The sequence below is a fragment of the Oncorhynchus masou genome, chromosome 24 (genome assembly GCF_036934945.1).
Source record: "Oncorhynchus masou masou isolate Uvic2021 chromosome 24, UVic_Omas_1.1, whole genome shotgun sequence".
NCBI classification, from domain to species: Eukaryota; Metazoa; Chordata; class Actinopteri; order Salmoniformes; family Salmonidae; genus Oncorhynchus; species Oncorhynchus masou.
This window is the reverse complement of record NC_088235.1, coordinates 108,075,487-108,089,154: the sequence shown is the minus strand read 5'-3', so window position 1 is coordinate 108,089,154 and position 13,668 is coordinate 108,075,487. Positions and strand designations below refer to the sequence as shown.

The following is a 13,668-nucleotide window of genomic DNA, read 5'->3' as shown; positions in this document are numbered from 1 at the left end:
CCTGTGTACCTTGTGTTTTAGCTAGCAATGCAGCTGAAAGGTGAATTTTTCTCCCAGTGTCTGTTGAAAGGCAGACTGAACCAAGTTTTCCTCTAGGATTTTGCCTGTGCTTAGTTCTATTCCATTTCTTTTTATCCTAAAAAAAAACTCACTAGTCCTTGCCGATGACAAGCATACCTATAACATGATGCAGCCACCACCTTGCTTAAAAATACGATAAGTGTTGTACTGGATTTGCCCCAAACATAACGCTTTGTTTTCAGGACAAAAAAGTTAATTTCGTTGCCACATTTTTTTGCAATATTACTTTAGTGCCTTATTGCTAACAGGATGCTGGGTATATTGATACACCATCCAAAGTGTTAGCTGCCTTGTTCAGGGGCCGAACGACAGATTTTCACCTTGTCAGCTCGGGGATTCGATCTTGCTACCTTCCGGTTACTAGTCCAATGCTCTAACCACCTGCCTTACATTGCACTCCACGGGGAGCCTGTGCGGCAGGCTGACTACCTGTTACGCGAGTGCAGCAAGAAGCCAAGGTAAGATGCTAGCTAGCATTAAACTTATCTTACAAAAAAACAATCAATCTTAACATAATCACTAGTTAACTACACATGGTTGATGAGATTATTAGTTTATCTCGCATGTCCTGCTTGCATATAATCGATGCGGTGCCTGTTAATTTCTCATCGAATCACAGCCTACTTCACCAAACGGGTGATGATTTAACAAGCGCATTCGCAAAATGTGTACCTAACCATAAACATCAATGCCTTTCTTAAAATCAATACACAAGTGTATATATTTATTTAAACCTGCATATTTAGTTAATATTGCCTGCTAACATGAATTTCACTTAACTAGGGAAATTGTGTCCCTTCTCTTGCGTTCTGTGCAAGCAGAGTCAGGGTGTAATGCAGCAGTTCGGGCCGCCTGGCTCGTTGCGAACTGGGTGAAGACCATTTCTTCCTAACAAAGACCGTAATTAATTTGCCAGAATTGTACATAATTATGACATAACATTGAAGGTTGTACAATGTAAAAGCAATATTTAGACTTAGGGATGCCACCCGTTAGATTAAATACATAACGGTTCCATATTTCACTAAAATAATAAACATTTTGTTTGTTTTCAAAATGATAGTTTCCGAATTTGACCATATTAATGAACTAAGGCTCGTATTTCTGTGTGTTATTGTTATAATTAATTCTATGATTTGATAGAGCAGTCTGACTGAGCGGTGGTTGGCAGCAGCAGGCTCATAAGCATTCATTCAAACAGCACTTTCGTGTGTTTGCCAGCAGCTCTTTGCTGTGCTTCAAGCATTAAGCTGTTTATGACTTCAAGCCTATCAACTCCCGAGATTAGGCTGGTGTAACCGATGTGAAATGGCTAGCTAGTTAGCGGGGTGCGTGCTAATAGAGTTTCAATCAGTGACGGCACTCGCTCTAAGACCTTGAAGTAGTTGTTCCCCTTGCTCTTGCCCTGCAAGGCTTTTGTGGAGCGATGGGTAATGATGCTTCGAGGGTGGCTGTCGATGTGTACCTGGTTCGAGCCCAGTTAGGGGCGAGGAGAGGGATGGAAGCTATACTGTTACACTGGCAATACTAACATGCAGATAAGAAAATCCAATAGTCAAAGGTATATGGAATCAAATAAATCATATAATTCTTATTTCTCCTAGGGGAAAAGTCCTATAATTCGTATAATAACTACAGCCTAAAACTTCTTACCTGGGAATATTGAAGACTCATGTTAAAAGGAACCACCAGCTTTCATGTGTTCTCATATTCTGAGCAAGGAACTTAAACGTTAGCTTCTTACATGGCACATATTGCACTTTTACTTTCTTCTCCAACACTTTGCATTATTTAAACCAAATTGAAAATGTTTCATTATTTATTTGAGGCTAAATTGATTTTATTGATGCATTATATTAAGTTAAAATAAGTGTTCATTCAGTATTGTTGTAATTGTCATTATTACAAATAAATAAATATATTTTTTTAAAGTCTGATTAATCTGTATCGGCTTTTTTTGGTCCTCCAATAATCAGTATCGGTATCAGCGTTGAAAAATCATAATCGGTCGACCTCTAGACAAGACTGTTACTACCAATTGGAAATTGGGGAGAAAAGGTAAAATATAATCATTCAAAAATAAGGGTTGAATGCTTGCTTATTGACAGAAGACATTTCAGCTTTTCGTTTTTAACTTTTCATTTTGTTTTCAACTAATCTCTAACTAATCTCTAAACATTTCTAAAAACAGAACTCCACTTCGACATTATGGGGTATTGTGTGTAGATCAGTGAAAAACGTATCAATTTAACCCATTTCAAACGCAAACAAAACTCCACCCCCTCGTTGCCCCAGCAGGTTTTGAAAGCCTCTGGTCCCATACGAGACAATTCGGGAAATTTGTAGTGCTTTTAGTAACCATTTTACTTCCTCTGGCAACCTGTTTTTGAAAGGATAGTCTATGGAAATATATCTCATTCCACTAGAGGGAGTCCTTTAGTCACCTCAGAACAGACTGTACAGAATGCTGCTCTAACAGACTCACATACTACATTTCTATTTGAACCATTTGATGTCTATGATGTATTAAGTGCCTTGCTAACGATCGATGTAAATAAATCCAAATGCACCTTTTAACCTGGAGTTATCTGTAAGATTTGTAAAGCGGCATATGTCCTCCCCCCTACATAAAGGCGGAGATCCTTCTGACTTAGCCCAATCTTCAAGTTATCTTGCCTAGGTCAGGTATTAGAATCCCTGGTAAACTCCCAGTTAAGATATTTTTTAACTTCTCACTCTATTCTAAATATGCACCAGTCTGGTTTCAGACCTGGACATAGCGTTGTTTCAGCCACTATGCTTGTTTTAGATGACGGATGATGGTGTTAAATTGCCTAGATCATGAAAAACATTGTGCTGCCTTAAATATAGACCTTTCCCAGGCATTCGACACCGTTTACCATTCCCTACTCATTCAAAATCTGTCTGAAATAGGCCTGGAACAGGAGTCTTGCGTTAAGAACTCTGACAGACAGAACACAATGTGTGCTTTTTGAAGGTTTATTTTTTGGGAGAAAAGTATTGCCTCTCAAAGAACAGCAGAAAGCAGATTGCACAGTCAACTTTCCTGCCAGTTCGTGACTATGGTGACAACACTTGCCAAAATGCAGCAGCCACTACTCTTAAAACCTTGGATGCCGTTTACCATAACGCCCTTGGCTTTATTACAGGTGACTGTTTTAATACTCCTCACTGCTTCCTGTATCAGAAGGTCGGCTGGACATCACTAAAGTCCAGTACAACACTACATTACTCCTTTGTTTCCAAAGCCCTTCTCCACAAGCTTCCAACATACCTCACTTCCCTGTTGAAATAGAAAAAACATAAGATACCAAACCCCGTTCGCAGGGTTGGTTACCTCTTGAGGTCCCGCTTGTCCCCACAAAGTTTGTTAAATAAGCCTTTAGTTTGAATGGAATTCCTTACAAAACAAATTACACCTGATGGTGCTGATAGGGCAGCTTTTAAATGAGTTCCCTGAAGTGTGAAATTATTTCAGCTGATTATTATAACTTGTTGTAATAACCTGATGTAATGTATTTACAGCAGTCTGATAGTTTTTAATCTCGCTGTTGCTGTTGTCATAATGTCGGCCTGGGGGTAGGTTTATGACAGTCATAAATACCTCTTCACCTCTTTTTCCTCTCTCTACCCTACTGATGTTACAATTGCAAACAAAACCCCTTGGTTAACATAGAGATTCTGGGAACATCAGAAGGTGGGTGGAAATGAACCATATTCTGGTGATCCGACCAGTTGAACATATGCGGTGGTACTTAATGAATATGATGTCAGTTCGGTTGTCATCTGAGACATTCTCATCAATGATAAGATGACAAACTCTACAGTGGAAAGTCTACACATCAGAGTTATCCGATTCACATTGTTGTTCAATTTAAATGTTGGAATATGAAATTATTCATGATGGGATGAAATGTGATTTTAGCTTCTAAAATGTGAGATTTGGGATTTCATAAGGTAGGGCTCTGCTCAATCAGTGGCCCGCCCCTGTGAAGGGACATGGGCTATAAAACTTTTCAAACATGCCCTCCTCTCCCTTCCTATATAAGCCTTGACGACAATATAACCTCCTGTTCTGAGGATGTGAGGACGACGGTCCGATGTCAGAATGGTTCAGATAATAACTACAAAACGAAGCCAACATCAGCGTGAGCTTTGGTTGCGAATGGTATGAACTTTGAACTCTTATTCACAACAGAAGTGATACCTCCTAGCCGTTGAGTTAGCAACAGCAGCTGCAAACGCAGGTTAGGAAGGAACAGACAGAGTATCCCATCTACCACACAACGACGTTACTACAACGTATCCAATTGACCACCTGAGACATTCTTCAAAGGATAAAGGACTCGGTTTGGCAACACGGATTTCCATCTACCACCAACCTACTGAAGCGCAGCTAAGAGTAAATATTTATTGCGGTAATTTAGAATGCATAAGATACTGTATTTACGATAGCACAGCTTTGCCCTTTGTTCCTCAGTCTTCCCGCTCTTTCACTCATACCCAGCCCTTTTCTTTTGTGTAACCAGCTGTCATATCTGTTCCGCCCGCTAGGGACGTTTTCCTTTATGGCGTAATTTGTAATCAAGTTATAATTTAATTATGTGTATGTGCAATTCTGTGTGATTAGTTAGGTATTTAGTCAATAAATAATTAAACCAAATTTTGAATTGCTGATTCAACATGTTAGCCAGGGTTCGTGCAGATAACCAAGAATTTACAACTTTCAGATGAGACTGAATTAAGATGACGATTAATATTGACTGCTATTGATGTAAAATATTACTAGGTCTTTAAGAGTATATTTGGAAGATAACAGTTCTATAAATATTATTTTGTGGTTCCCCGACTCTCTAGTTAATTACATTTACATGATTAGCTCAATCAGGTAATATTAATTACAGAGAAATAATTTTATAGAATAGCATGTCATATCACTTAATCCGGCATAGCCAAAGACACAACACTGTATTGATGTTATGTTTGTCCTCAGGGCACCATTGTAATTAAGACACTGACCTCAATTGGTCTCCCCTCAATAAATAAAAGTTAATAAAAGAATTATAAAACACAGTGATAGATCTACTCCCGCCCAACAGACCAGATCTCAATAATGAATCACAAAAGCTCTTTGTCTTGAGGAAACTCTTTCCCTGTCTTTCCCTGTCTTTGTTTCTCCTGTCTCTGTCTCTGTCTTTGTCTTCGTCTCTGTCTATTTCTGTATTTCTGGTAAGCAGGCACACAACAGAGAGAGAGAGAGAAAAGGAACAACATTGTCAACATTCTTTCATATTTGTTCCCAGTGTTGGATGCGTTAAAATAAATATTGCATCATTAAAATTCCAAATAGTGTGGAGAATTTAACAGCTTCATTAATTTACACAGCTGCAATCCACTCCACAGTACAACTGTCCATATCCCCTCCACAGTGACAAATATGTTTAAATACTAGATATAAAAATATAGAAAAGGGAAAAACCACTTAATGAATTGAAATAAAATATAGTGGGGCAGATTCAGAATCAGACTATGATGGAGATGTAATATGATGTGAGTGTGACTTACCTCGAGCAGGCTGAGATGAACTCCTACCAGGTATGGCATGGGGGCACTATGGACGGAATCATTTGAAAGAAGAATTTGAGTCAGGACTAAAATTATTAAAGATAATGACTACTTGAAATAATTATTGTAAATGGGACAAATATGATCAGATAAACATAAGCAACAAGTAAAATAAACATGTTTTTAGTTATTACAGTGATGTTACTGTGTCTTCAGCAAAACAATCCTCTACTTCAGATAATTGCCTACAAATAGCGCTATTTACTTATCCTTTTTCCAACTGAGACCATTACAACAGTATATACTGTTATTCATAAATCAAGCCTCAGAGCTGTCCTTGTAACCCAATCAGCTCGCGGCTGAGTGGACCAGGAGGACATGCCTGCACCGTCTAACATCATTAACGCCTCACACACTTCCCCGAAACGACCACCGCCAGCTCTCAACCAGGAAAACCGGATTACTCTGACTGGGGAACGTCACTAGTCTCGAGGCTTTGCAGGGCAGGGCTGGGAGTGTGTGTGGGTCCGATTGTGTTCTGTGGCCGCTGCCTCAATCAGGTTAGCTGATTTAATACGTTCTGTTCTTCCTCTGTAACAGCTGGTCTGCTATAGGTCTGTCACAATACTATAACCGCTATCCCTTACAGACACACGATGCTGGAGACATGGTATAAGACATGGTTAACTCTGTTTGAGACGGTGTTTTTGACGGAGGGTACACCCATTATTAACTAAAACATGATCAGTATTGAAGGGATATGTCGGTATCTTAGCAACGTGGATTTTTATCTACTTCCCCAGACTCAGATCAACTCCTGGTTACCAGTTTTATGTCTCTGCATCCAGTATAAAGGAAGTTAAAGGTAGTTTCACGAGCCAACGCTAACTAGTGTGACTGGAAGTCTATGGGTATATCTACTAGTGGGCTGGGAATCACATTTAGATGACAGTGATCAACAGCTTTTACACGATGCACAAACATTACAGTAAACATATATGAATAAAGTATTCCACTATATACTATATTCTAATATGATAATGAATATAAATACAGTATGTTATGTCAGTGGCTGTGTCAAATTATGGCACTGACTCTCAGAAATCCATAGGTTATGTTCTGGATCGATCGACCTAATTTAGGACAAGTTGTGTGTAAATATTTGTCTCCAGTCAACGTCCAGTCAGACTAGTTAGATTAGTGTTGGATTCAGTCAACGTCCAGTCAGACTAGTTAGATTAGTGTTGGATTCAGTCAACGTCCAGTCAGACTAGTTAGATTAGTGTTGGATTCAGTCAACGTCCAGTCAGACTAGTTAGATTAGTGTTGGATTCAGTCAACGTCCAGTCAGACTAGTTAGATTAGTGTTGGATTCAGTCAACGTCCAGTCAGACTAGTTAGATTAGTGTTGGATTCAGTCAACGTCCAGTCAGACTAGTTAGATTAGTGTTGGACTCAGTCAACGTCCAGTCAGACTAGTTAGATGAGTGTTGGATTCAGTCAACGTCCAGTCAGACTAGTTAGATTAGTGTTGGATTCAGTCAACATCCAGTCAGACTAGTTAGATTAGTGTTGGATTCAGTCAACGTCCAGTCAGACTAGTTAGATTAGTGTTGGATTCAGTCAACGTCCAGTCAGACTAGTTAGATTAGTGTTGGATTCAGTCAACGTCCAGTCAGACTAGTTAGATTAGTGTTGGATTCAGTCAACGTCCAGTCAGACTAGTTAGATTAGTGTTGGATTCAGTCAACGTCCAGTCAGACTAGTTAGATTAGTGTTGGACTCAGTCAACGTCCAGTCAGACTAGTTAGATGAGTGTTGGATTCAGTCAACGTCCAGTCAGACTAGTTAGATTAGTGTTGGATTCAGTCAACATCCAGTCAGACTAGTTAGATTAGTGTTGGATTCAGTCAACGTCCAGTCAGACTAGTTAGATTAGTGTTGGATTCAGTCAACATCCAGTCAGACTAGTTAGATTAGTGTTGGATTCAGTCAACGTCCAGTCAGACTAGTTAGATTAGTGTTGGATTCAGTCAACATCCAGTCAGACTAGTTAGATTAGTGTTTGATAAGTGAAGACATGGACAGATTGCTGCCAACAGAATCAAATAGAAAGACCATTCACACTGTTCATTACGGAGCAAAACTTCACTGGATAATAATGTGAGAGGAATGAGACGAGGGAGGTAAATGTGCGTCCATTAGCTGAGTCTTACCAGCAGTAGTCCAGAAGATGTGGAGGCAGTACAGGGATGTAGATGTGTTGCCAGTACATGGGGTACAACATGGCAGCTGAACCGTGGACACACGCTGTTAACTACGGAGAGACGAGAGGGACAAACACAACACAATATATTATAATAGAGACCCTCGAGGACAGAACTACCACTGGTTTTCATTTTAAAGGTAGATTCAGCAAGAGAGCAAATGGTTCTGTTGTGTATAATGTCATCTTGCTAAATGTACCTTTAAGAAGCTTCATATTTTAAGGAAACAACAAAATATTTAAAGCCAAAGCACAGAGTATTGTATTGTAAATGCTGTTGGGGGAAGAGACTGTATGATCCGTTGTGTTACTGCTGCCAACGTATACCTCCCAGCGAACCCCGTTAGTCAACACGGAACCCCGTTAGTCAACACGGAACGAACCCCGTTAGTCAACACGGAACCCCGTTAGTCAACACGGAACCCCGTTAATCAACACGGAACCCCGTTAATCAACACGGAACCCCGTTAGTCAACCTGGAACCCCGTTAGTCAACACGGAACCCCGTCAGTCAACACGGAACCCCGTCAGTCAACACGGAACCCCGTCAGTCAACACGGAACCCCGTCAGTCAACACGGAACCCCGTCAGTCAACACTGAAAACCGTTAGTCAACACTGAAACCCGTTAGTCAACACTGAAACCCGTTAGTCAACACGGAACCCCGTTAGTCAACACGGAACCATGTTAGTCAACACTGAACCATGTTAGTCAACACGGAACCCCGTTAGTCAACACGGAACCCCGTTAGTCAACACGGAACCCCGTTAGACAACACGGAACCATGTTAGTCAACACTGAACCCCGTTAGTCAACACGGAACCCCGTTAGTCAACACGGAACCCCGTTAGACAACACGGAACCATGTTAGTCAACACTGAACCCCGTAAGTCAACACGGAACCATGTTAGTCAACACTGAACCCCGTAAGTCAACACTGAACCCCGTAAGTCAACACGGAACCATGTTAGTCAACACTGAACCCCCGTAAGTCAACACTGAACCCCGTTAGTCAACACGGAACCCCGTTAGTCAACACGGAACCCCGTTAGACAACACGGAACCATGTTAGTCAACACTGAACCCCGTAAGTCAACACGGAACCATGTTAGTCAACACTGAACCCCGTAAGTCAACACTGAACCCCGTAAGTCAACACGGAACCATGTTAGTCAACACTGAACCCCCGTAAGTCAACACTGAACCCCGTTAGTCAACACTGAACCATGTTAGTCAACACTGAACCCTGTTAGTCAACATGAACCCCGTTTGTCAACACTGAACAATGTTAGTCAACATGAACCCTGTTAGTCAACATGAACCCTGTTAGTCAACATGAACCCTGTCAGTCAACATGAACCCTGTCAGTCAACACTGAACCCTGTCAGTCAACACTGAACCCTGTCAGTCAACACTGAACCATGTCAGTCAACACTGAACCCTGTCAGTCAACATGAACCCTGTCAGTCAACACTGAACCATGTCAGTCAACACTGAACCCTGTTAGTCAACATGAACCCTGTCAGTAAACACTGAACCATGTCAGTCAACACTGAACCCTGTCAGTCAACATGAACCCTGTCAGTCAACACTGAACCATGTCAGTCAACACTGAACCCTGTCAGTCAACATGAACCCTGTCAGTCAACACTGAACCCTGTCAGTCAACACTGAACCCTGTTAGTCAACATGAACCCCGTTAGTCAACACTGAACCATGTTAGTCAACATGAACCCCTTTAGTCAACATGAACCCTGTTAGTCAACATGAACCCTGTCAGTCAACATGAAGAGAACTAGACAGAAGACAAGTTGATTTTAGTTTTAGGATATAATGTCAAATGACAGAGAGTTAGAGAGCTACCCCCTTTTCTATCGCTTGACCACCTCGTAATTGTAATGACCTAGACACACACACATGTGCACACACCCACGTGCACACACTCACGTGCACACACCCACGTGCACACACTCACGTGCACACACTCACGTGCACACACACGGACAGGCTCGCGAGCTCATCCTGCAGATTAAAATAACATGATTAAATATGGAAAGACAACAGTAGTCTGAGGGCTCCGTGGGGACTTCATTAGGGCAAATTGCCAAAGAATGAAACATGAGTTAGCCAAGAGAGACCGTTAACACTAGCGCTACGGGCTGGGTCAATACCCCTGGGACCTGGGAGAAGCCGCTCCGCTTGGAGACTTCACAGCAACACACACACACACACACACACGCACACACACACACTACCAGGAGACCTCTTGCCAACTAGCCAGCCAATGTCAAATGGCTGGAGAGCGAGCGAAAGCAGCCAAGCTTGGAGACTTAACTGAACTGATGCAGAGAGCACCCCTTTTAAAGAAAGAGCCTGAACGCCTGCGTAGCCTTAACAGATGAGCAGTGTGTGTGTGTGTGTGTGTGTGTGTGTGTGTGTTTTGGGGCAGGGAGGTTCAACCTTTTCATTTGTCATTAAGAAAGAGAGGCGCTATCATTTATTTTCCTAGAGTCAGACCATCGTTAAGGCTTAATCAACTTTTAATTGGTGTCTTGCTCCAAATATCTGCATATGCATCTTCGCTCTCTGCCTCCTTCAAATAAAATACAACAATGCTACAGTCTTGTCAGATTTAATTCCCCAGCAAACATTTTTCTTTCTAAGGAGGAAATAAATCAATCGTATGAATATTAATGAGAGGGTGTATCAGTTGGAGAAAGGAGAGTATATCAAAGCTGTATTGCCCTTCTCCCCCTTCTAGTAAACGGTGACAGTATAAAGCTATTAAATAATGATGAAGAGAGGTCATTGGATCAATGGAGGAGGGCCTCTCGTCATTCGCTGGCCCTCCTTAGGGAGACAGAGACAGAGGAGGGCTCACCCGTTAGTACCAGGAGGTAATGGGACAGAAAAACTAGCTAACCAACTCCAATTATCTCAGCCACACTGAGGTTTCAAGGTAAGCTTCACTTAGCTCCCAATTGGCCTGCTTCACTCCCAGGTTAAAAGACAAGAGGTACTATCTCTCACTTCTAAGGACGGGGGAGACGAGAGGGTGGGGGTTCTACTGAAACCAAGAAAAACATTTAAAAAACTAGAATTAGATATGATGTGCTCCTCCTCCCTACCGACCTATTCGGCAGGAAGAAGATACGGTTGTAGAAAAAGAATAGCACACATATTTCCTCTCAAATCTAACTCCAAACAACCCGTATCTACAGCCATATATAACCCCAAACAACCCGTATCTACAGCCATATATAACCCCAAACAACCTGTATCTACAGCCATATATAACCCCAAACAACCTGTATCTACAGCCATATATAACCCCAAACAACCCGTATCTACAGCCATATATAACCCCAAACAACCCGTATCTACAGCCATATATAACCCCAAACAACCTGTATCTACAGCCATATATAACCCCAAACAACCTGTATCTACAGCCATATATAACCCCAAACAACCCGTATCTACAGCCATTTATAACCCTAAAAAAACAGTATCTACAGCCAGATATAACCCTAAACAACCCGCACCCATCTACAGCCATAAATAACCCTAAACAACCTGTACCCATCTACAGCCATAAATAACCCTAAACAACCCATACCCATCTACAGCCATATATAACTCCAAACAACCCGTATCTACAGCCATATATAACTCCAAACAACCCGTACGTACCCATCTACAACCCCAAACAACCCGCATCCATCTACAACCCCAAACAACCCATACCCATCTACAACCCCAAACAACCCATACCCATCTACAACCCCAAACAACCCATACCCATCTACAACCCCAAACAACCCGCATCCATCTACAACCCCAAACAACCCGCATCCATCTACAACCCCAAACAACCCATACCCATCTACAACCCCAAACAACCCATACCCATCTACAACCCCAAACAACCCATACCCATCTACAACCCCAAACAACCCATACCCATCTACAACCCCAAACAACCCGCATCCATCTACAACCCCAAACAACCCATACCCATCTACAACCCCAAACAACCCGCATCCATCTACAACCCCAAACAACCCATACCCATCTACAACCCCAAACAACCCATACCCATCTACAACCCCAAACAACCCATACCCATCTACAACCCCAAACAACCCGCATCCATCTACAACCCCAAACAACCCATACCCATCTACAACCCCAAACAACCCATACCCATCTTCAGCCAGCTACAGGTTTGAAAGACCATGAAATAAAATATAGAAGAAAAAAACAAAAAAAGTGAGAGAGGAGAAATGTGTAATCATTTTTTTCTTTCTTTCTCAAGGGGCTGCAGCAGAGAGAGAAGGTATAATAAATAATAGATGTGTGGAACTAAATGTCTTTATACGCTCCACACAAGACCAGGTGCTTAATATGCCTGGTGCTTAATATTCCATTCAATGGAGAATCACAGATACAGTCCCCAAGAACAAATAGTGGATTAGGTCTGCTTTAGCTGCTGGCTCCGGCCCTTTGGGACCTAGGGTCTTCCCAGTAATGAGGTACCTCAGCCGCTTCTCTGGCTGTGTGTGTGTGTGTGTGTGTGTGTGTGTGTGTGTGTGTGTGTGTGTGTGTGTGTGTGTGTGTGTGTGTCAGATGGGTCAGATTTTATACAGCCTGCTTCTGAAGGCACCAGAGCCCATGGAGCCCTGACATCTCTCCTGAGACCGGCCAGCACTCACATAAACTGACCACATTAAAGACAGAACACTAGAAACTGGACAAATTAACGCTGCCTCGTCCCTTAACAGGAAACTGCAAGCTGTGGACCCTGTGTACCAACTAGTATTCTAATCCTACATAACTGTTAGTAATTCAACAATACTTTTGGCCCAATAAATACCCACTGTTAATTCAGTTTAATAAAAAAATGTAAAATAAATGCTGGCCAGACCTGCCTCATGACAGTTATGGTTGTATAGGGAAGTAAAAACGTACACAACCGGCGTATGAGAACAAGCAGCTCAGATGAATGCAGTTAAATCAGTGATATTTTGGGAATGTGGGTGACAGCAGACAGCTAATTATCAAAACACACCGTTGTTAACCATCAAAGAGCCATGTCACATCACTTTCACAGGGGTCTGTTGTCTTATTCAGACGAGCTTTGTTACTCTGCCTTCTGAACATCTGCCTGAACAAGCAGACCAGGCCCACGCTCTCAGAGTTATGCTCCCCAAGAGGAGACCCTGCAACATATTATATTAGAAACTGGGTGGTTCAAACCCTGAATGCTGATAGGCTGACAGATATGGGTATGACAAAACATGTATTTTTATTGCTCTAATTACATTGGTAACCAGTTTATAACAGCAGTAAGGCACCTTGGGGGTTTGTGGTATATGGCCAATATACCACGGCTAAGGGCTGTATCCAGGCACTCCACGTTGTGTCGTGGCTAAGAACAGCCCTTCGCCGTGGTATATTGGCCATATACCACACCCCCTCTGGCCTTATTGCTTAAATATATGCATTAAGCAGACGCTTTTATCATGCATGCCTAAAAATGTTTACGTATGGGTGGTCCCGGGAATCGAACCCACTATCCTTTACAAACTAAACACTGTATTTGTCCTGTCCTGTTCAAACTCCACTATATAATCTACTATATCCACACCATTATTTAACTGGTTTGAACTGGTCTGGGGGAGGAATAGGCAACATCAACAACACCTGCTGACCTCAATTCTCAACTCTCCTGC

The 13,668-nt window shown here is 41.9% G+C and overlaps 1 protein-coding gene across 2 annotated transcripts in view; it reads right to left on the bottom strand.

Moving 5' to 3' along the window:
- LOC135513222 (DENN domain-containing protein 1B-like) overlaps positions 1–13,668 on the bottom strand; it is a 272,795-nt gene that overhangs the window by 129,566 nt on the left and 129,561 nt on the right. For both annotated transcript variants that reach the window (XM_064936030.1, XM_064936029.1), the window contains 2 exons: positions 7,884–7,984; positions 5,668–5,713 (listed from right to left, as the gene is read on the bottom strand). In XM_064936030.1, the coding sequence (XP_064792102.1) occupies positions 5,668–5,713; positions 7,884–7,984 (147 nt within the window). The remainder of the gene's footprint in view (positions 1–5,667; positions 5,714–7,883; positions 7,985–13,668) is intronic.